Source organism: Spermophilus citellus, assembly GCF_964194105.1.
Source record: "Spermophilus citellus genome assembly, chromosome: 9".
In the NCBI taxonomy this organism is placed as follows: Eukaryota; Metazoa; Chordata; class Mammalia; order Rodentia; family Sciuridae; genus Spermophilus; species Spermophilus citellus.
This window is the reverse complement of record NC_138191.1, coordinates 10,304,612-10,329,393: the sequence shown is the minus strand read 5'-3', so window position 1 is coordinate 10,329,393 and position 24,782 is coordinate 10,304,612. Positions and strand designations below refer to the sequence as shown.

The window sequence follows — 24,782 nt, the reverse complement described above, 5'->3', positions numbered from 1 at the left end:
CCTGCAGTTTCTTTTGCTATTAATTTCCAATTTCATTCTATTGTGGTAAGATGATATATAATAAATTATTTTGTGATTTCCTCTATGATATATTTTGGAAAAAGTTCCCTGTGCTGGGGAAAATAATAGGTATTCTAGAATCACTGAATAAAACAATCTATAGACATTTGTTACCTCTTTTAATATATAGTGTAAACTTACTCTGATATTTCTTTGTTGATTTTTTTTTTTTTGATGTGGATAATCTAATGAGAGCAGGGTGTTGAAGTCACACTCTGATTGTATTGGAGTCTGTCTCTCCTTTTATGTCCAGTGGTGTTTGTTTTATAAAATTGGGTGTTCCAATGTTCAGTGCTTTTGTATTTGTAATCATTATAATTTCTCAATGCATTAGTCACTCATAATATATAGTGATCATCTTTGTCTATTATAATTAATTTGTCCTAAAGTCTAATTTTGGATATATGTATAGCTAATCCTGCTTTCATTTGGATTACATTTGGTTGGAATATAATTATGCATCATTGCACTTTCAGTCTATATTTTTGCAGGTGAGGTGAGTTTCCCGCTGGCAGATAGTGTTGGGTATTATTTTGAAACTCATTCATGCCTGAGTTATTTTATTTATATAATTATCTCCATTTCCATCCATGTTGTTGCAAGTGGCAGGTTCTCATTAATTTTATAGTAGAATAATATCCCATTACGTATATGGACATTTTCTTTTATCAGTTTATCAGTTGTAGACACTTAGGTTGTTCCCATTTATTGGATATTGTGAATAGACCTGCAGTTAACATAATAATGCAGATGTTGACATGCAGACCTCATTTCCTCTGAACATATATATACTCAACGCTGGAATCACTGAATCACTTTAACTTTTGAGGAACCTCCATACTGTTTTCCATAATGGCGATACTAATTTATGGTCCCACCAACAGTGTGCAAAGAGTTCCCTTCTTTGCATGTCTATGCTAGCACTTTTTTACCTTCAGTGTTTTTTAAAATACTTATTATTATTGGAGTGAGGAGATATTTTACTGTGGCTTTGATTTGCATTTCCCTGATGATTGGTAATGTTGAACATTTTTCCATATACCTGTTGGCTATTTGTATGTTTTTTAAATGTCTATTTTGGTCTTTCATCTGTTGGCACATCATGATTTATTTTTGCTATTGATTTCTTTTTACATATTCTGGATATTAACTCCTTTTCAGATGTGTAGTTTGCAAATATTTCCTCCCATTCTGCAGGTTGTCTCTTTACTCCGTTGTCTCCTTAGATGAGCAGAGGCTATATCAGTTTTGTGTAATCCCATTTGTAATTCTCACCTCTTTCCTGTCCGTTGGGCCATTCTAATGTCCCAAAGTATATCCCCTATGTTTTTCTTCTACGAGTTTCATAGTTTTAAGTACTATGTTTAAGTCTATAGTCTATTTGCAGTTGATTTTTTTTTTTTTTTACATATAGTGAGAAATACAGGTCTAGTTTATTTTTCTGCAGGTCCATATCCAGTTTTCCCAGCATACTATGTTGAAGACTGCCCTTTTTCCATGGCACGTTCTTAATACCATTGTAAAAAAATCAATTGGTATACACGCATGGGTTAACTTCTAGGCTCTGTGTTGTGCTCCACTGCTCTATGTCAGTTTTTATGCCAATACTTGGCTCTTTTGACTATTACAACTTTGTACTATGTATTGAAATTCAAATCATTTGGTGCCCCCTGCTTTGTTCTGTTTGTTTAATGCTGCTTTGTCTATTCAGAGTTTGTGTATGTGTGTGTTTCCATACGAATTTTAGGATTTTTTCCCCCTAATTCCATGAAGAATGTCTTAGTAAGGAATTGCACCAAATCAGTAGATTGCTTTGGGTGGTATGGATATTTTTACAGCATCAATTCTTCCAATCCTTAATCATGGAGTGTCTTTTTACTGTGTGTGTGTGTGTGTGTCCTCTTCAATTTCTTTTATCTTTTTTTTCTGATTTTCATTGTAAAGATCTTCCATTTCTTTGGTTGAATTTATTCTTTCTTCCTAGCTATTGTAAATAGAATTGTTTCCTCAATGTCTATTCCAGATGACCTGCCATTGCATACAATAATGCTAGTGATGTTTGCATTTTGATCTTGTATCCTGCAGCTTGACTGAACTCATTTATTAGTTCCAAAAGTCTTCTGGTGGAGTCTTCAGGATTTTTATAAATAAGATCATGTCCTCTTCCAACAGTGATAGTTTGACTTTCTCTTTTCCAATTTGGACACAGTTTATTTATTTGTTTTTCTTGCCCGATTGTTCTGACTAGGTTGAATAGAAGTGGTGAATTTGGGCATCCTTGTCTTGTTCCATATCTTAGAAAGATAATGTTCCTCATTGAGCTCTTTATTGCAAAAGGTCTTTTTTATATTGACTTTCATTCCTTCTATACTTAATTTGTCCAGAAATTTTATCATGACGTGTTAATTGAATTTCATAAAATACCTTTTCTACATTTATTGAGATCATTGTTTTGTCATATATGGGGTCTGAAATGTTGTATTATATTTTTGACTTTTATATATTGAACCATTCTTGAATCTTTGGGATGAATCCCACCTGATCATGGTGAATTATCTTTTTAATGTTATGTTGGACACAGTTTGTTAGTATTTTGTTGAAGATTTTTGTTTATCATGGATATTGGCTCATAAATTTATTTCTCTCTCCCTCTTTCTCTCTTTTTCTCTCTCTCTCTCTCTCTCTCTCTCTCTCTCTCTCTCTCTCTCTCTCTCTCTCTCTCTCTCATTATGTCCTTGTCTGCTTTGGGTATAAGGATAATGCTGGCATCAAGAATGAGTTTGGAAGAATTCTCCCCTCTTCAATTTTTTAGAAGAATTGGTATAAATAAAGACTTCAGTTCCTGGACTTTTGTTGATAAAAAACTTTTTATTCCTGATACAGTCTCATTCATTGTTGGTCTGTGCAGGTTTTCTGCTTCTGCATGATTCATTCTTGGTAAGGTTTATTTTTCCAGGAATTTATCTATTTCTTATAGGTCATCAAATTTGTAGTCATATAGTTTTTTGCAGTTATCTCTAATGATGTTTTATATTTATGTGGTATCAGTTATAATGCCTCCTTTTTTCATCTGATTTTATTATTTGAGTTTTATCTCTTTTTCCTAGTCTAGATAAGAGTCTGTCTATTTTGTTTATCCCTCTGAAGAAACAGCTCTTTATTTCTTTGCTTTGTAAAATCTCTATTGCATTAATTTCGGCTCTCAGCTTTATTACTTCTTTTATTCTACCAATTTAATTTTTAAAAAATAATTCCTTGCAGGTACAGTATGTTTATTGTAGATCTTACTGCTCTTTTGAAGTGAGTGTTGATTGCGGTGACCTTCCGTCTTAGTACTTCTTTTGCTGTCTCTCACAGGTTTGACATACTGTGTTTCCATTTTTATCTGTTTAAAGAAATATTTTTAACATTTTTTTTCCATTTCTTCCTCAATCCATTGGTTGTACAAAAGTAAGTAGTTTAATTTACATGTATTTTTATGGTTTCCAAAGGTTCTCTTGTTACTGATTTCTGGTTTTATTACACCGTGGTCAGAAAGATAATTATATAATTTTAAATTTGTCAAATTTTGAGACTTGTTTTTCGGCCTATTATGTGGCCTATCTTGGAGAATGTCCCATGTGCTCCAAAGAAGAATGTGTATCCTACAGTTGTTGGATGGAATGCTTCTTTAGGTCCGTATGGTCTAGAATGCAATTTAACCCTTTGGTTTCTTTGTTGATTTTTCTGTCTGGATGATCTCTCTATTGCTGAAAGTAGGTGGTTACAGTCCTTTACTATATTTGTATTGGCGTCTGTCTATTAATATTTGCTTATATATCTGAATGTTCTGATATTGAGTGCTTATATATTCAGAATTGTTCTTTCCTTTTACTGAATTTACCCTTTTATCATTAGATAATGGTCCATCTTGTCTCTTGGATTTAAAGTCTTATTTTATCTGATATAACTGTGACTACTCCTATTTTCTTCTGGGTTTTATTTCCATTCAACATTTATTCCATTCCTTTACTTTCAGTCTATGCATGTCCTCAGAAGTTTCTTTCTTTCTTTTTAAAAAAATTTATGTATTTATTAATTCTATTCAGTTATACATGACAGTGGAAAGCTCTTTGATCCATTGTACATAGTTGGAGCAGAATTTTTCACTTCTCTGGTTGTGCATGAACTAGAGTCACACCATTCATGCAGTCATACATGTAATGATGTATGTCTCATTCCACCGTCTTTCCTACCCCTTTGCCCCCTCCTCTCCTCCCCTTTGCCCCATCCAAAGTTCCTCCACTTATCCCTTGCCCCCTGCCAATATGGATCAGTATCCATGCATCGGAGAAAATATTCAGCCTTTGTTTTTTTGGAATTGGCTTACTTTACTTAGCACGATATTCTCCAACTCCATCCATTTATCTGCAAATGTCATGATTTTATTCTCTTTTAAATGCTGAGTAATATTCCATTGTGTATATATGCCACAATTTCTTTATCAATTCATCTATTGAAGGGAATCTAGGGTGCTTCTATAGTCTAGCAATTGTGAATTGTGCTGCTATAAACACTGAAGTGGTTGTGTTATTGTCGTGTGTGCTGTTTTTAAGTCTTTAGGGTATAGACTGAGGAGTGGGACAGTGGTGTCAAATGGTGTTTCCATCCCAAGTTTTCTAAGGCATCTCCACACTGCTTTCCAGATCGGTTGCACCAATTTGCAGTCCCACCAGCAATGTGAGTGTGCCTTTTCCCCTACATCCTCGTCAACACTTATTGTTGTTTGTATTCTTGATAACTGCCATTCTGACTGGGGTGAGATGAAATTTTAGAGTGATTTGATTTGCATTTCTCTAGATACTAGAGATGTTGAACATTTTTTCATTGTTGATTGATTGAATATCATCCTCTGAGAAGTGTCTGTTCAGCTCCTTAGCCCATTTATTGATTGGGTTGTTAGTTTTATTGGTGTTAAGTTTTTTGAGTTCTTTATATATTTATTTATTTATTTTCGAGACTATTGTGAATGGGATAATTTTCCTAATTTCTCTTTCAGAGGATTCATCACTGATTTATGGAAATGCATTTGACTTATGTGTATTGGTTTTATATCCTGCTACTTTGCTGAATTCATTTATTAGTTCTAAAAGTTTTCCTGTGGAATTTTTTTTGATCCTCTAATATAGAATCATGCAGTTGGCAAATAATGATAGTTTGAATTCTTCTTTTCCTATTTGTATCCCTTTAATTTCTTTCATCTGTCTAATTGCTCTGGCTAGCGTTTCAAGGAGTATGTGAATAGAAGTGAAGTGGTGAGAGAGGGCATCCCTCTCTTATTCCCATTTTTAGAGGGAATGCTCCCAATTTTTCTCCTTTTAGGATGATGTTGGCCTTGGGTTTAGCATAGATAGTTTTTACAATATCAAGATATGTTCCTACTATCCCTAGTTTTTCTAGTGTTTTGAACATGAAAAAAGTGCTGTATTTTGTCCAATGTTTTCTCTGCATCAATTGATTATAATCATATGATTATACATATGATTCTTTAAGTCTATTGATGTGATGGATTATGTTTATCGACTTCTGTATGTTGACTCAAACTTGCATCTCTGCAATGAACCCACTTGATCATGGTGTACTGCATTTTAAATATCTTTTTGTATGCAATTCGCCAAAATTTTATTGAAAATTTTTGCATCTATGTTCATCAGGTATATTGGTCTGACATTTTCTTTCTTTGATGTCTCTCCATCTGATTTTTGGTATCAGGGTGATACTAGCCTCATAAAATGAGTTTGGAAATGTTTCCTCCTTTTCTATTTCATGAAATAATTTGAGGAATGTTGGTGTTAATTCTTTATAGGTCTTGTGGAACTCCACTGAGTATCCGTCTGGTCCTGGACTTTTCTTGGTTGGCAGGCTTATGAAGGCGTTTTCTGTTTCCTTGCTTGAAATTGATCTGTTGAAGGTGTGTAAGTCCTCCTGGTTCCATTTGGGTAGGTCATATGCCTCTAGAAATTTGTCGGGGTCTTCGAGGTTCTCATGTGCTGCTGAGAAAAAGGTGTATCGGTTTGCTGATGGATGGAATGTTCTATATATGTCTGTTAAGTCTAAATTATTGATTGTTTTAGTGAGTTCTATAATTTCTTTGTTTAGTTTTTATTTGGGAGATCTATCTAGTGGTGAGAGACGTATGTTAAAGTCACCCAGTATTATTGTGGGTTGGTCTGTTTCATCTTGTAGTTGAGAAGGGTTTGTTTGATATACATAGAGGCTCCATTGTTTGGAGCATAGCTATTTATGATTGTTATATCTTGTTGATGTATTTTTCCCTTAAGTAGAATGCAATGACCTTATTCATCCCTTTTCACTAACTTTGGTTTGAAGTCCACTTTATCTGATAGAGGATGGAAACCCCTGTTTGTGTATGTGGTCCATGTGAGTAAAGGTTTCACCTTTTCGCTCTGTGGATGCCTTTTCCTGTGAGATGAGGCTCTTGAAGGCAGCATATTGATGGTCACTTTTTAAATCCAATCTGCCAGTCTATGTCTTTTAATTGATGATTTTAGGCCATTGACATTCAGAGTTATTATTGAGACATGGTTTGTATTCCTGCTCATTTTTGTTTATTTTTGGTTTTTAACTTGACTTGGTTTTTCCTTTGATTGGCCATTCCTTTTGTGTAACTCTTCCCTATTCAGATTTTCATTGTTGTTTTTCATTCCTCCTCGTGGTATATTTTGCCAAGAATGTTCTGCAGTTGTGAATTCTGTTAATTTTTGTTTATCATGGAAGGTTTTTATTTCATCATCAACTCTGAAACTTAATTTTGCTGGATATAAGATTCTTGGTTGGCACCCATTTTCTTTCAGAGCTTGGTATATGTTGTTACAGGGTCTCCTGGCTTTGAGTGTCTGGGTTGAAAAATCTGCTGAGATCCAAATTGGTCTCCCCTATATATTATCTGATTCCTCTCTCTTGAAGCCTTTAAAATTCTATCCTTATTCTGTATGCTAGGCATTTTCATTATGATGTGCCTTGGTGTAGATCTGTTGTAATTTTGTACATTTGGTGTCCTGTAAGCCTCTTGTATTTAATTTTCCAATTCATTCTTCATGTTTGGGAAATTTTCTGATATTATCTCATTGAAGAGATTGTTTATTCCTTTGGTTTGAATCTCTGTGCCTTCCTCCATCCCAATAAATGTTATATTTGGTCTTTTGATGTTATCCCATAATTCATGGATGTTCAGTTCATGGTTTCTTACTATCTTCACTGTGTGGTCAACTTTATTTTCAAGATTGTGTATTTTGTCTTCATTGTGTATGGTTCTGTCTTCCAAGTGATGCTTTCTATTGAGTTTTTTATTTGGTTTATTGTTTCCTTCATTTCAAGGATTTCTGATTGTTTTATTTTTCTTTTCAGAATCCCTATCTCTTTCTTGAAGTGATCTTTTGCTACCTGTATTTGCTTTCTTATCTCTTTGTTGGTGTGATCAATGGTTGCCTGAATTTGCTCTCTTATCTCTTTGTTGGAGAGATCAATTTTTGCCTGTATTTGCTCACTTAGGTCATTCTTTAATTTGCAGGTCATTTTATTTATGTATATTCTGAACTCCTTCTCTGACATTTCACCTACTGCCCTTCAATGGATTCTATTGTCATAGTGTCTCAGTTTGTTTGTGGGCTCTTTCCTCCCTTGTTTTCTCATGTTGTCTATGTGTCTCCCCCTCTTGCAGTACAGATCTGAGGTATTGCAGCTTCTACCCTATAATCTTGTAGTGTCCCTTCAGGTTACCAATACCTCACCTTCAAGGGATATATCAATGTTTACAGCACCTAATGCAACCAATAAGTAGCCATAAATCGATTAGCTTCTATTTTGACATTTACAGTTTTGTGGCTATAAACAGAAATGATGAGCTCAGTTATCTTCTGCCATATAGCCAGTAGGTTTGAATAAGGGTTTACAGTTTTTAATGGTGGGCAGGGAGCCAGGGTAGGCTGTGATGTTTATGAGGTAGGATGTGAGAACATAGAGGTATTAGATTATAGGACTAGTGAAAGGGTCATCAAAAGAATTTGGCTATTAGCAGAAGAAAAAAGAGAGAGAGGCAACCCATGCAGGGCTCCCTGTTGCCTCTACAACAGGATAGTGTCTGTTAGAACAACTAGTGAACATACCTCTGGTGCAACTGGGCCCACAGGGACCTTGGTGATGGCTTTTCCAGGCTCTGATTGTTGTCCCTAGATGGAAGCAGTCATGTCCCTTGTTGGTGGCAGCAGCAGCAGCATCAAGCCTGTAGATACCTTGATGTTGGGTTTCCAGGCCCCACTCAGTGTCCCAAGGTTGAAACTGCCCCAGCTAAAGATGGCAGAGATAGCAGCTGGGTACCCTAAGATGGCAGTGGAGGTGTTCCAAGATGGAAGCAATCACTTTCAGAGATGGGGCTGGAAGAATGGGCTGTACGATGGCATTGGGTGGCCTGTTCAGCGATGCTGCAGTGTGGTGTGTGGTGCTGCAGGGGCAGCTGCCTCCCGGCCCTGTCTGATGTCCTGCGGTGGAGATTACCATGTGGGGAGGGCCATGGCAGGGGCTGTGATGTCCCAAAATGGAGGTGGCTTAGGTGGAGCCACACGTTGGTGAGTAGGGAACCACAACATCTGTTCCTCTGGGGCAGCAGGTGGTGTGGTGTTCCTCTTGAGTGGTGGTCAGCTCCGGGATGGATCCGGCCTCTCCTCCGAGGTTTCTTGTGAGTAAGTATGGTTAGGTCTTCATTTTTTACCCGTTCAGTCATTTCATATCTTCTAATTGAAGAATTTAATTCATTCAAGGAAATTATTGGCAGATAAGTTTGCATTTTGTATGCATTTTGTACCTTGTTTTCCGGGGATTTTTTGTTTAGCCCCTTTTATTTCTTTCTCATTCTCTTATGGTCTGCTTTTGTGGTTTATTCTACTAGTGTGTTTTGATTATTTGTGTATTATTTTGTGTTTATTATAGATATTTGCTGTGTGGTTTTCATGAGAGTTACAAAAACATCTTTTGATTAGGACAAACTTTTAAAAATGATAGCAGTATAACATGATCATAAAAATAAGAAAAAATTAAGAGAGAAAATATACTAATTAAAAAGTCAGCAAAGACATTCCATTTCTCCACATTTTGATTTTTTTTTTAAAGAGAGAGTGAGAGAGGAGAGAGAGAGAGAGAGAGAATTCTTAATATTTATTTTTTAGTTCTCGGCGGACACAACATCTTTGTTGGTATGTGGTGCTGAGGATCGAACCCGGGCCGCACGCATGCCAGGCGAGCGCGCTACCGCTTGAGCCACATCCCCAGCCCACGTTTTGATTTTTTGATATTTTATTTTTTATCTTTCTATTTTCCTTATCTCATAAAATTAAGGCAATTGTTATTTTTAATTTTTTTTGTTCTTCAGGCTACATATGAATGGCTTATGCACCATGTTTGTAATATTAGAACATCGTATAATTACTCTTATCAGTGAGTTTTATACCTTGCTAACGGGAGCGATGGCCAGCATCTCTTTGGAGGGGTGGGTTTCTTCTCCCTGCCCAAGAGGATGTAAGCCACCCTAAAACTTAAAGTCTTAAATAATTAATAAATAACAAAACACAAATATTCAGACATATATTTACAAAAGCAAAACCCCTGATAGATCTAGTCCATGTGGGTGCTAGAACTAGACAAAGAAAAGAAGGCTTCAGTGGTTTATTTAAGGCGCTACATAAGTGGTTTATTTAAGGCGGTACATCAAAGGCCGGGATAAGGTTTCAAGAGCAGAGTCTTGTTTCATGATGTCTTGCAGTCAGTAGGTTGATTGACATCTTGACAGGTTACACCCATCTCAGGTGCTTTATGGGCAATGGCAAAGTGGGATAGAAATTCACACTGTCCCTGGGCAAATGTCCACTGGTCATTCCCAGACACCAGATGTTTCAATCATGGAAGACACCACTAGGGGCTTCCATGTACGGTCACCCACATGCAACCCATGGACAGCTTGGGACACCTTGCTCCGTTTTCCTCTTACTCATGAGTCAGTCTCTCTCTCTCTCTCTCTCTCTCTCTCTCTCTCTCTTTAATTGGAGAGCTCCCTTTATCATTTCTTATAGGAGAAATCTGGTGAAAATATATTTTCTCAGTTTTTGTTAGGGAGTACCTTTGTTTCTTCTTAATTTCTAAAGGATGTCTTGGCTGGATGCAGTATTATCCGTTGATAGTTTGTCCTTCTGTACAGTGAAAGTCTCTTGCCACTCTCCTGGTCTATGAGGTCTCTGTTTACAGGTAAATTAGGGAAACTCTTATTTTTATTTGTTTCTTTTCTCTTGCTGCCTTGACTCCTTTACCTTTAGACTTGGTTAGCTTGATCACTGTATGTGTTGCTGTGGACTTGGTTGAGTTAAATTTGACAGGTCATCTTTGACCTGCTGGTTCCTTAGGTATTTGTTTTCTTCTCTTGCCTTCTATGATTTCTTTGAATCTTTTCTGCTTCCGTGGCATTCTCAAGTTCCCTTTGTAGCCCAATAACCCAAATATTAACTTTCTTAAAGTCTCTATAAGCTTTCTTCATTTCTCCTCATTCTTTTTTCCTTTCTTCTCTTCCAACTCTATATTTTGAGCTTACTGTTTCTTTCTTGTGTTTGGTCCTATTCAGTTACTGATGTCTTCTGTTGTGTTTTTCTATTGTGTTTAGAGTATTTTTCAGCTCAAGGATTTGTTTGATTTTTAAAATTACTTCCATCTTTCTGTTAAGTTTCTATGTTATATTATCGAATCATTTCTCTGAGCTCTCTTGAAGCTGATTGAGTTTCCCTAAACTAGCTGTTTTAAATTTCCCATGCTAAAGTTTGCCCATACTGGTTACATTCTGGTCAGTGTATTCCAGTTTATCTTGAATATTGAGTGAGGTAATAGTTTACTTAAAAAGTTTTTGATGCTTGTTGGTATGTGATGTTGTCTAAACATTAAAGGAATAGGTGTTCCGGTCTTCCCAACCTGGCTTTGTTTGTGCCTGTCTTTATAGAAATTCTAATTGCTTGTTTTCTTTGAGCCTATAGTCCCTACCACTATTTTGACACTTTATTGCATCAAGGCTTACCAGGAATCAGCTATCCATGTGCTATAACTGTTTCAGTACTAGACAGTGGTCTAATTCCATGTTTATTCCAAATCAACAGTTACTGTATTGACCAGCATGAAGTAGGGCGGTAGCTAAAAAGGGCAGGCCATCCCCATGAGTCTCTCTGGGGCTGGGATAGGCCCACACATCTCATTCACAGTCACCAGCCTGTGGTCAGGTACTTCACAGCCCTGGGCAAAAGCACCCTGGAAGGGCTAGCCCCAGAATGCTAAGCCATGCCTCTGGCCACCAGTGCCCCTGAACTGTGTCCTACCTGGAGATCACAGCCCACAGAGACCATGCAGCACTGGGAAAGAAGAAGACCCATATTGATATAGGTTTCCTTGTGTTCTTGGGGCCCAAGACTGCCACAGCCAGCCACAGGGGATGCTAAATGGAATATAGTTGTGAGAGACACTATTTCTGCCCTCTAGCAGGGCTGTTCCAGAGGCGCCATTTGCAGGTGCTGATCTGGTTTGGCAGCCATTAGGACCTGCCGGTTTCTCGAGCCCGTCACTGAGTTCCAAGGCAAACTTAGAACTTGTTACCTGGTCCTACCTCACTGAATGGTCCTACACTGTCACCCCCTGAGCAATGTTTCCTCAGTTTCCCAAAGGAGGACAGGTGAGAGGATTAGAAGTAAAAACAAACAAACCCACAAATACAGGAAAGTGGGACCCGGTGGGAAAGCCAAGCCCTGATGAGGCTTGACTGACCCCATTGCGGGCTCAGCACGTTTATTATACCGGTTTTTGGTTTTTTAATTTCTATTTGTTTTAATTAGTTACACATGACAGTACAAAGACCTTGACACATCATGCATTTGAATCAGATGGGATATAATTTCTCATTTCTCTGAGTGTACAGGTGGCAGAATCACATTGGTCATGCAGTCCCGTAGATACCCACAGCAATGGATTTACTGTGAGAAAGTGTCTTCAAGATAAACAAAGTCATGAGCAGGAACAGCTCAGTTAAGAGCTTATCAGAATCAAAATGCATTCTGCTGTCATATATACCTCATTTTAAAAAATCCTGAAAATTTGTAATACCTAGTAAAAGTAAAAAAAAAAAAAAAAAAGCTTATCAGCTTGCACTTAGATCTCTACTACCTCCCGGCAGCTGGTGTTTGATCCCAGGACTGTTTGAACCAATAAATTCTGTGAGCCACTGAACCCCCTTTGAACAGGGTGTCACCAGCCACTGAGCATTCTCCATTGGTGCATTTCCACCGAGAGTTCTCGGAAGGGCATCGTCTCTGTCTTGGGATGGCTTAAAGAATCCTGTAATGTATTCACAGCTCCTGACATTACTCCATGTTGTTCCAAGGAGGAATTAGGCTTGTGAAGGTGCGGCAATTTGGCCACCAAGGCTGACACCAACCTGGGTCACACCTGAATCTCACAGCCACAAGGACCTGCTCAGTCTTAAGCCTTACAGCACAGCTGTCATGGACACAGGCCAAAGCACCAGCCCATCCCCCTGGGACATAAGTCTCTGCCTAGTCCCAGAGCAGGTCTAGAGGCTCCACGTATGAGCGCTGAGCTGTGTTACCCAAGTCTGGGGGACAGGTGGTGGAAACAGCCCCTTGACCATGAAGGGTGGTATTAGACTGGGTCACATCAGGACCTCACAGCCACAGGTACTTATGCAGTCTCAGGAGGACAAGGGTGTACCTAGGCCCACACTGAGGCTGGTAATGATGTAGGCCAAACTTGTGTTTTCACCAGCATGTAGGTTGCTGTGTGATGTCTGGCAGGTCTAGAAGCTTTGTCTGTGAGCTCCTGGATAGGTAGACACACTTTTGGTTTCTGCCTAAGGCCAGATATCAGCCCAAGAGGCTGGGCTCTGAGCTCAAAGGCAAAGTCTTAGGCTACATTTCATGCCCTGATGCCCAGTGGGTGGAGCATGGCTCCTGGTTTCTTGGCCCTAAGTTGGGGGAGGTCTGGTGGAGGTTCTCAGTGGCCTGACTACACAGGTTTTAAGAGTCCAGACTGGAGGCAGGGATTCTGGGGCTCTGGAGCACGGGGCTCACCGTGGCAGGCCTGGCACTGGGGTTCCAGTTGAAGTCGTGGTCCTAATTCCTTCTCTTCCGTACAAGGAAGAGACATTCTCTCCATATTACTTGGAGCTGGGCAAGAAGTGATGTGGGTGACTCTTTTCTTCCTGTGCCCTTCAATGTGTCTTTTCTTCCTGTTGTACTAAAACCAGACATTCGGGTGTGTCACCTGGTTTCTTTAGCTAATGAGAAGTCAGTTGGGTGTGTGAACAGCTGTTCAAATTGGTGTTTCTGTGGGGAGAGGACCACTGGAGGGTCTTAGCCACCGTCTTGTGAAAAGGGATAAGTCGTTTAGGCTAAGAAAATGATTGCCAGTTATTATGATATTATTATTGGAATTATAAGAGGGTTAGATATTTATGATGCTCTCCAAATCACAGCCAATAACATCGGCTTTTTTTTTTTTAAGCGTTATTGCACATTCTCTGAACAATAAAAAAGCAGTTGGCAAAAGAAGGAACAAACGGTCTAGATTCAAAAATTTTAGTTCACATCGTCTTATTACCATTCAATAGCTGTGGGTCCTCAGGTAAGCCATTCCATCTTGAAAAGCTAATTTAGCCTGTAATAATTGAGAGATTATAATAAATGAGGATGTATTTTTCAGACATATCATGCTGGGTACTTATACCTAGGGGTAGAAATTATCCCATTTTAGAGATAAATGGGCACTTCCTAAATATTTTCTTTCCTTTGTACCATCCACATTCCACGTGGAAGCACTTGGTAAATTGCAGAACATTCTCCAGTGATCAGTTATTATGCATGATGCAGTATCATGCTTCTTAAATCACAGTGCGGTGGACTTTGGGGGCCACAAAGTCACCAAATTGATCTGAATGCATTTGATTTTTGTATAAATTTTACATAATAACAAATATCTTATTGTTTTTCATGTTTTGTGGTGCTGGAGGTCAAACCCAGGGCCGTGTGCACGCTAGGCAAGCACTCGACCTGGGAGCTATATCTGTATTCCAACAAGTACTTCAAAACAATTTTTTTAAAAAAGTGGACAGATATTATGAAGTAAAATGCTAATTTTACATTCATTAGATAAAAATAAAACTTCAGAGAAATAGCTGTCTTAATTTTCTCATTAAAATGTGATTATGTTATTTTACAAGAGGGTTCTAGCAAGATTAATGTCATGTAGACAAGTAAGAAGCATGTTGAGTTGACTGTCACATTACGGATATTTAACCAAAGTTATCTTCCTTACTGCTTTCTTGAGTAAGGAAGGACTGGAACATTTGAGAAGATTGATTTCCCAGGTATTTCGGGGCATTCTTTATTTTGAAAATGGTGCTGATAATAGTTTTGGTTTTTAACTCCTCTACATGTGGAAGAATAGTTTTCTCCAGTCCTTACCTACTGGAAAATTAATAAGGCCATTTTAACCATAATAACTTTATTAACATTGTCTCTATGGATGGAGTCTTCAGGCTTCCGAAATTCGTGATCCATTATTTTCTAGTAATAAACATGCCATATTTCTTGAACCTCATATGTTGCTTCTCTGGAAGTTACTAATTGCTAGTAATGCCAAACATCTTTTTTTGAAAGTTTATTAGACATTTGAGCAAACATTGCTTATTTATATATTTTGCCCACTTTTCAGATAGACCATTTATATTTTTCTTATTGGTTTGTGATTCTCCATATATTTGGAAAGCAAATCTTCTGTTAGTTACACACATTGAAGATAGTATCTTCCCAGTTTATTTTCACTTTGTTTACTCTGTGTGTGTGTTTTTCCTACAAAGAGGTTTAGAATGTGCACACACTCAAATTTGACTTTAGGCTTTTCTTATCTGGCTCTTTTTGAGCCTTATTTAAGAAATGCCTTTACCTCAATGTGATGAGAAGTCTTGTGTTTTCTTCAACAGCATCACAAAATATATATATTGTGTGTGATGTGAGATAAAGATTTAATATTGTAATTTCTCATATATAAGTGTCTGAACACTTTTCGTAGCTGGTCATCCATCCTTTCCTTGTGATGTATAATGTCACTTTGATCAGATACCATGCTTTTATTTATATGTGGTTCTGTTTCCATACTCTATTATTAGTTAATTTTTCTCTGTGACACTATCATATCATTATATAATAATATATTACATATATAATAATATATTACATACATAATAAACTCATTATATATTTATGTGAAGGATTGGTAAACTAGGAAGAATAGTGCTTTCTAATAAACATTTTAAACTTATTTTGTGTAATTTTGTCTTTATCCTTTGATGTAGATTTTAGGATCATCTTGTTAAGTTCTCAAGGAAAAGCCCTTTGAGATTTTGCTTGGAGTTTATAGACTAATTTGGCAAAACCACCATCTTCATTTTATTGAATTCTTCCATTCAAAATATCATACATATCCGTAATTAATTATGTACTTTAAGTCTATCACTAAAGTTATAATGTTCTTAAAAGCATTATATATTTTTATTACATATTCTAAGTACTTTGTAGTTTTGTTATTATTATAAATTATACTTTTTTATTCAATGTTTTTCCCTTTGGATTATTACTGAAATAAAGAAATGAGGCTTTTGTATATGTTAACCTTATATTTAGAATCAATGCTCATTCTTATTTCTAGTAGTTTTTGTATTATTTTTTATACCATACAAAGACAATCATATTACTACAATATTGTATTGGCCTAAAACCCAATAAGTCAATGGAACAGAAGAAAGAATTAAAAAATGGACCAAATCATATTTGAACAAAGGATTTTTGACAAAGGCACAAAGGTCAATAAGTGGAGAAAGAATATAATTATGGCAAAACTAATATCCACGTGAAAAATATGAACTTTGAATCAGACCTTGTACCATATATAAAATGATTCAAAAGAGGTCGTAGGTACAAGTGCCAAAAGGCCAAACTATAAAATTTCTAGAGAAAAATATAAGACAAAGTCTTCTGATCTTGTTTGGAAAAGACTTCCTGGACACGACACTAAAAACATGATCCATGAAAGAGCAATTATTAAATTGGATTTCAGCTACTGTATGCATACATCAAGATTTTCACATTGTATGCTTGAAATAAATTCACTGTGTTGTGTGTCAGTATGTTCAACAATTCCGTTTGCAGAGTGAATCCTGTTCTCTAAGAATTACAGATTCATTGTAACACCTCTGAAGATGTCCTTTCTCAATAGTAGTGGGCATCCTCCTTAATAAATCTCCTTAACTGTACTGTAGACATTTTACTCTCCCTTTAAAAAGATGTTAACTCTGAGTAAGGTCCAGCACACCTGTGATCCCAGTGATTGGGGAGGGTGAGGCAGACAGATTGCAAGTTTGAGGCCAATCTCAGCAAGTTAGTGAGACCCTGTCTCAAAATAAAACATAAAAAGGGCTGGGGATGCAACTCAGTGGTAGAACTCTGGGAGTCCAATTCCCAATACCAAAAATAAATAGATAGATAGATAGATAGATAGATAAATAGATAGAAAAAGAAAGAGTGGGGGTGGGGAGGAGATATTAACCTCTCACCTTGCTTATTTAACTTTGGGTGGTGTAACTTTATGTGTTTTGGGTTTCTTATAGGCTGACCCCAAAGTTGGGAGATGGAGAGCAAATACAGAGAAATGCTGTTACTGAGGGGCCTGGATAACATCACTGATGAGGAACTGGATAGGTTTAAGTTCTTTATTCCAGATGAATTCACAATTGCCAAGAGCAAACTGCAGACTACAAACAGGACAGAGATAGCCAACTTGCTGATTCAAAATGCCGGTGTGGTGCCTGCGGTGACTAAGACCATACGTATCTTCCAGAAGCTGAATTATATGCATGTGGCAAAAAGTCTTCAGGACGAGAAGGCAAAAGGTACATGGAGTTCTTCACCTTTTCTGGCATCAGAGGGAGAAGACCCCGGGGCACATTGGGATTTGTTTGCTAGCTCAGATGTCCATTTGACCCCTTTTACTGATAATTGCTAGAAGCGGTTTTTAGAAATTCCACCAATGCAGCCCAGCATGAGTGTGCCACCTCTGGTTCCAGCCCTCAGAACTGCCGTTCACCATTTTCTCATCTTCCCTTTGCCCATCTTTGCCTCCGGTCCATTTGCAGTGACCAAACACACAGGATGGATGGCAGTAGTGCTTTAGACTCTGTTACGTGGTCTCACACTTTACTGAAACACACTATAGCCCTGGAAAGCCATAAACTGGGGTAGCAGGCACCTCTGCCTCTCCTCACAGGTACTGCGTCTCCCCTGGGCCAGCCTACCAGGGTACCAGACTGTCTGTCTTTCTTCAAGAAAGACCCTGTCCTTCTAGTCTAGGGATTCTTCTGTCTCCTCTTCATCTCCAATGACAAGATACATTTCCCAGGACACCATGATTTATATTATTCAGTGAACTATTGATCAGTCTGTAAGAAATATCTCCTTGTCATTTAAGCTCCTGATTGTTGCGTAAGAACAACTGATGCATCCTGGCTTTATTGACAAAATGACTTAAGAAAAAAAAAGGTCAACCAAAGACGATCTCATCCAAAGACTCTCCAAAATGAAAGACACCAAAAGTAGTAGTTTTAAGATTCTAATATAGTATTTGTTTGTGTGTACAATGTGAATAACATAGCTTCTCATATGTGATTTCTATGAAGGCTAAATGAGGCCCATTTAAGTGATGATATAAATGTACAGATATGAACTTTTATCTAAGGCACTTTAGAGAAAGGATTGATTGTGCGGCCGTGCCTTCTATTTTTCTTGGATTGCTGAAACTTGGAGGTGTACTTCTTAGATATGACCACTAGGTGGCAGTAACGACACACAGTTGCTCCGCGAAACCAATTGCCCTGCTTCTTTGAATGTGGACAAACAGACTTGTTAGTATGTTTTCATCCGCTCCATCTCACCCCAATGAAAAATTCATTCCTCTTGCCTGGCATGGTGGTACACATCTGTAATACATCTACTTGTGAGGTTGAAGGAGAAGGATTGCAATTTTGAGGTTATCCTGGGCAATTTAGTTACACCCTCAGCAACTTTGAGTCTGTCAAAATAATAATTAAAGGACAGAACCCTCCCCTCCTCCGAACCCTTATTCTTCCCTTTGGCTCAGGGAACTCCAAATTTCTCTAACCACAGTCTTTACTCCTTACTTCAGTTTGCTTTTCTAATGATCCTGAAATTTGATTACCTCAATTAGCTAAAAATGATCCACAGTGGTCCCAGGCTAGAAATCTAGGAATGACTGGCAGCTTTGTATGCTGTGTGAGAAATCAGTTAAGTTCCTTTATAAGTCAAAATTCTATCCATAGTTGTCTTTAGGCCTACTTTAAATGTACCAGATTTATTTGTGCCCCATGTTACCTCTCCTATGTTTGGGGATCAGTTTTGTGTTTTTCTTTGTAAATTTCATCCTCTGTTATGTGTTTTTGTTTGTTGAATGCTACACCAAGGGTCTGCATGCTTCTGCATGCTTCTACTGCTTGGAAGGTAGGGGATATTTGAAAGATTCTTAGTATTATTATTTTTGTTGTTATTGTGTGGGTGTGGGGGGTATTGGGCATTGAACCCAGGAACACTCTACTAACACTCTACCCATCCTTTTTAATTTTGAAACAAGATCTCACTAAGTTTCTGGGGCTGACCTCAAACTTATGATTCTCCTGCCTGCCGCAGTCCGGCTGGGCTAAATAACCGAGAGGTGACAAGCAACTTGAAGGTTGAAGTGGGAACTAGTTTATTGCAAGTGAACTCAGCAGGAACTGAGCAAGAACTGAAAGTAGCGGGCACCCGAGATAGCAGGAACCGCTTCTCTGCCGGACAGCAGAGGTTTATATACCTAACTAATTACACACATCTTGACTCAATTAGCGTCATCTAGATACAGCAGTCAGCCAATAAGGAATCCTCATCATCTTAGTGGCTCGCTGGCATTGCTTCACAAACCACTCCTCTTGGCAAGCTGCCAGGCGCCATCTTGACTTGATTTGCATCCCCAACACCTGCCTCAGCCTCCTGAGTATCTGGGATTACAGGCATGCACCGCTGCACCTGGCTTGCTGAAGGAATCTTTAGAGACTCAGAGTCAATGGTTAGGAGATAGAGAGGCTTTGGGGGGAAGAAAGATGAAGACTAAGAAGGATACTTAAGCATGATAAAAGGAAGCTGAGAGAGAACATGATCAAAGTCTGTAAAAGTCATGTCAGATTAAAATAGAGGTTGAAATGGTAAATCAAATAGATGAAAGTGTGAACCTGATGATTAAGGGATGTCAGAAATGTGTCGTGGGCAGATGTGTTCTCTGACAAACATTTCCTTGGTCCCCTATGTATGAGAGAAAAGATGGCTGATGTGTGGGGCAGGAGGACATGTTGAGTCCCTTGGCCTTCCTGACCCCTTTCTCTCCTATACTGTCCACTTTGAAAGGGGGACTTTCATCTACACACCTCTCTGAAACCAGTTTCATGGAACTCACTTACCATGGGAAGGTCACTTCAACTTTTGGGGCAGAGGTCCCCCTATGATCTTCCTGTCAGAGGGTCCAGTCCTTCCTGCTGTTTGAAATGTAGCGACAGAGAACTTACTGCAGCAGAAGACAGCTCATTCTGCTGTGAGCCCTGATAACTATTCTTCTTTCCCATAAAATCAAAGTGACCTTTCGACTTCAGCCTAGAACTGCTCAAGTTCTGTCAGAAACAACATCCAGTAATTTCTCATACCCTCTTCTTCCTGAGAGAGCCTTAAATAATTGAACGGAACCATCTTGATATATATATATATAGAGAGAGAGAGAGAGAGAGAGAGTCATTTTAAAACCAGAGTCCAAAGTTGCCTGAATAAAATATAATCTGACCCTAGGCCTGGGGTATCCAAGCCAGACTCTAAGGCTGCGTGATGGTGACACTGTGAGGAGCTGGCATGCCATCCACCTGTCTATCCATCCACCCTTTCTCTAATATTGATTGAATTCCTGGTAGGCACCAAGAATCCTTCTAGATCTGGTGATAAAGCAGAGAGATAACAAGTAAATGAGAAGTTTGGTTGTGCTGTTGTTTATTCAGGAACATGTTGTAGAATTTCCACATATTCCTGAATATCCTAAAATTATTTTCATGTTTTTGGTTTTTGGTTTCTATGTGGTTGGTTCTGCTGTTTCACTGCTTGGAATCTGTATTTGGGCAGAGCCACAGGCTGGGTTTGAGGCTGAGAAAGTGGGAAAAGTTGTTGGGGTTGCTTTTGGGTCACTCCACCTGGGAAAGCCATAAGCCATGCTCCAAAGATATACTAGGACTGGAGAGGCCAGATGTTCTCCTCTACAGATGTGCAGGGGCACAGGCTGGGTGGTGGGTGGGGTCAGTTGCTCAACTGCTTGTGTCTGGCAAGGCCAGATGCTCCCCTGCAGAAGTTTCTGTAGAAGTCGGCTTGTGTCTTTGCCTGGGGAAGCATTATGCTGAGGTCTGAGGTTAGGCGGCTTCCCTCCACAGGTGTGCATGCATGTGCACTTACCTATATTGTGGGGAAGACCATGGCTGGGTGGGAAAGTTGGTTAGAGAACTGAAAACCATCAGGGCAGCTGGGCACCGGGGCACACACTGACAAGTCCTGCCACTCAGGAGGGGAGGAAGGACAATCAACCGAAAGTTCCAGGTCAAGCTGGGCAACTTTTTGAGACCCCCATCTCAAAGTTAAAAAAAAAAAAAAAAGGGCTGGGGATATGGTTTAGTGAGAGAGAGAGCACCCCTGGGTTCAACCCTCAGTACCCCAAACAAGAAACAAAAAACAAAACAAAAACCCAACAGACCTATTGATCATGTTTTCTGCAGAACAATGCTGTTGGGACATCTCTCCGGTTTGGAGCCTCCATTGGCCAGAATGTGGGGCCACCAAGATCTGTGTGCTGATCCCTGTGATACCCACCCCCTTCTTTCTTTCTAACTGGGCCCCCCAGGTGGTTGCAAAAGTCTCCTTGTGTGTGACGGCTGTGAGGCGGACTTCTGTGAGGCCAGCCGGATCTGGGAAGCTCTTGGTCACCCCTCCTGCTAGGGTCCTTCTTCTTATTTTGTTCTTGAGAGATAATGCTATTTAAATTTCTCAGCCAATTTTGTCCCTCTTCTGGTTAATATGTCCTTTTTTAAATTTTTTTTTTTAATAGTTGATGATAAGTATATGGGAAATAAAAAGACCAAAGAAGCAAGTCTGACAAAAAGGAAAAGTCTAACTGAAGTGGGTTCTGTGGCCTCCGCAGTCAGCGGCAATGATGCGGGCCAGCACCGGGTGGCACCAGCAGTCTCTCCTCACGGGAAGGTAGGACGGCGTGAGCAGAGTGGCCTTCATCCTTATGAGAGTACCCTCTACCACTGTCCCTGTCCGTCCCTACACAAGGATCTCTGTTCTTTATCTCACAGCTTGCAATTAAGGAAAGACAGTCTATCACATGAAAATTGTTCCTAGGTTACAAAAAGAAAACTGGACTCAAAAATACTTATGGAGTTTCTAATCTCTAACATGCTCTGGACATTTTAACCCCTTGTTAGACTAGATCCCATCAGAAGAAAACTCAGACAGTCATTTCCAGGAAGTATATTTTAGAGTGCTTTCAGTATTCATGCCCACGTAGAAGTAAAAGAAATAGAGTGGGGACAATTTCAAGTTCAGTACCTTCATGACAAATGTCTCAGTCCGTCCCACAGAGCACTTAGGAGCCGAGGACGCCCACAGACAGTTAGGAACAGTTACTATACACCAGTGAAAGCCAGATAAAATCAAAAAAATAAAATTCAATTTCTGGCATATTTAAGACAAAGAAAGTGCTCAAAGGAAAACAAAAACAAAACCCCCAAGTCTACCAAACGTGCAGTTTTGTCTCCTATGAAGTAGGATCATGTAGTTTTACAGATGTGTGAGCTATAGAAATTGATGGAATGTTTTCCATTCTCTTTGTCCAGAGCAGCCACTTCCTCTGGGTTTGGCCTAGAAACTTCTGAAGTTGTCAGGGAAACGATATGAAGATAAAAGTAGTGCATTTCAGAAACTGACCATTAAAATTACTTAGTCTGGAAGATCTAACTAAAGGTACCCGGACCAAAGACAAGAAATTTTGTATTGGGCTGCAGGGAAGCTGATGTTTTCCTGCACTGGTCCAAACGGAGTCTGTGGGTACTGTCCGGTCAGGTCCCCTTATGGACCCATGTTCCAGGTCCCAATCCCACCAGAGATCCAATTTAGACACATTTGCACTTGGTCTTACATAGTTCTTTTTCCCCCTCTACATTTTCCTTTGGCTTTGGAGAGCATATTGCTATTTAAAAGTAACATTTGTTTCTAAAACAGACACAAAGAATCTCATATCTCTGTTAATTTCAAAAAACAAAAACCATAGAGATGACAATAAAATTACTCAAGATCATGTCACCTAGAAAACAACATATGTGATATTGGTAAATATCTCTGTGGAGTGTGAGTACTATTTAATTGTTGATTTAGCCAATAGGAAAAACATTGTACATTCTGTTTCAGACTTCGTCCTTTGTTAAATCAATTATAACCATTTAGCATAATATTCTTCTAAAGCATTTTTAATATTTGCATAGTAATCTATTATGTGACTATACATACTTATTTAATCAAATTCCTTTTTTGGTATTGATTTTTATTTTTTAAAAATGCAATGTGATAGTTTATAAACAGTAAGATCCTACTATCCAAAGATCACATTCTTTTCAGTATTACTACTTTTCTGAGATGCTTAAGATTTTACTGTAGTAAAAATAAACAACACTGTTCAGTCCTTGCCGTTTAATAACAGGGATATGTTCTGAGAGACATATCTGTCATTAGTTGGCTTTATTATTGTGTGAACATCATGAAGTGTACTTACACATAAATAGACGGTGTGTGCCAATCAGTCTTCTCTCTTTTTTTTTTTGCATTTAAATGATTTCAAATTTTTGTAATTAAAAACAACAATAAATTTTTTAAGGTAAACTGTAGTGTACCATTCAGTATTTCTAGGGGTTAATTCATAAAGGTAGACTTGATTCTGCTTTTTAATTAGCCTTTAATTTATTTGTAAGATCTCTGTCCTAGGTCTCTCTCTTTATTCACATTTAATTTAATGTGTACTTTTATTATTACTATCCCTAGGAATTTGGGGAGACTTGTCAGACCACTGAGCTCCCTCACCTTCATACCAGAGTAAAATGAATATTCAGGACAATATTGGATAGAGCACAAGGGCACCTTATGCCCCAATGCAATCAACAGAAGAAGACAAGAACAGATTTACCCCCTTTGCCTTGGCAATGCTGCATAAATCTGATGCACTCTACACACCCTTTAGATGAGAAAGCTGAGGATTCAGATTCAGGGAATCTATCTCCAAAGCTTGTTCCGCTGGCCCATTTGAACACAGGACTTGAAATCGTTCTTTTGCATTCTCTTTCCTATCCAGATAATTCTGAGTTCAAATCTCTTCCTAACCCCCTTCCATCTCTTCCTTTGGTTGCTCCTCTCTCGGGCTGGCTTCCTAAGGTCTAACACTAAGTGCCCCTTTACTCATGGTTCACATCTTTCTTCTGTGGTCTTCAGCCTAAGCAGAAGCAGGTGACGGCCCAGCAGGAATCTGCCCGAGAAGAAAGGTTGCAGAAAGACGGCATAATAGTCATGGTGCTGAAAGCAACAAAGCCCTTCGAATTTGAGACCCAAGATGGAAGAAAGCAAGAGATGTTTCATGCTACTGTGGCCACGGAAAAGGAATTCTTTTTTGTAAAAGTTTTTAATATGCAGTTAAAAGATAAATTTGCCCCCAAGAGAACAATTATCATATCAAAATATTGTTGGCACAGTGGTTTTCTGGAGGTGAATAGTGCCTCACTGATAGTTGATGCTAAGTCTGATCAAGAGATTAATGTACCACCGCATATTATCAGGAAAGCTGGGGAGACACCAAAGATAAATAAACTTCAGACTCAGCCCCTCGGGACAATAGTGAACGGGCTGTTTGTAATACAGAAGGTAAGTTCCTACGTATAGTTTTACATATTAATTAGTAAGAATAAGGTGTTCTTTAATCTGACCTTTAAATGGACTTCAGAAATCATTCAGTTCCATTTTTTTCTCTATTAGTAAAAATCTAAACAAATAAACCCAAAGTTCTAGAGAGTTGCAGAGTTAATGTGCCAAAACTCATAGGCAACCCCCTCCCCCAAATATTTTCATTCTCAAGAGGTTGTCATAAGCCTGTTTCAACTTCTTTTATCCTTATTGCCTCTGGAGAAGGGCTACAATAATTTTTACCCTTTGGGATATTTTCATGCTTTGTTTGTATGTACCATTGGTATTTTAAGTGATAGTTATATTAATGCAAAATAAGTCACTGAGCAATAAACTGGATTCACTGACCTGGAAGATCCATAAGTTAGGGCAGGATTAAAGAATTCTGACTAAATGAAGAAAATAGAAGAGTGTGCAGAGACGTATTAGAAGTGAGAAATCATGAAGGATTGTGTGCTAAGCCTCCGGGAACTTGCCTTGTGTGGCCACTTTTTTCTGGAA

At 38.5% G+C, this 24,782-nt stretch overlaps 1 protein-coding gene across 2 annotated transcripts in view; it reads left to right on the top strand.

Moving 5' to 3' along the window:
* The window catches only part of AIM2 (absent in melanoma 2), a 69,724-nt gene that overhangs the window by 43,099 nt on the left and 1,843 nt on the right, over window positions 1-24,782 (top strand). The window contains exons 2-5 of one of the 2 annotated variants that reach the window (XM_081308512.1): window positions 15,506-15,636; window positions 16,817-17,098; window positions 21,382-21,533; window positions 23,817-24,242. In XM_081308512.1, coding sequence (XP_081164638.1) covers window positions 16,837-17,098; window positions 21,382-21,533; window positions 23,817-24,242 — 840 coding nt within the window. In that variant the 5' untranslated portion in view covers window positions 15,506-15,636; window positions 16,817-16,836. The remainder of the gene's footprint in view (window positions 1-15,505; window positions 15,637-16,816; window positions 17,099-21,381; window positions 21,534-23,816; window positions 24,243-24,782) is intronic. The other variant, XM_081308511.1, reaches the window with a different exon arrangement.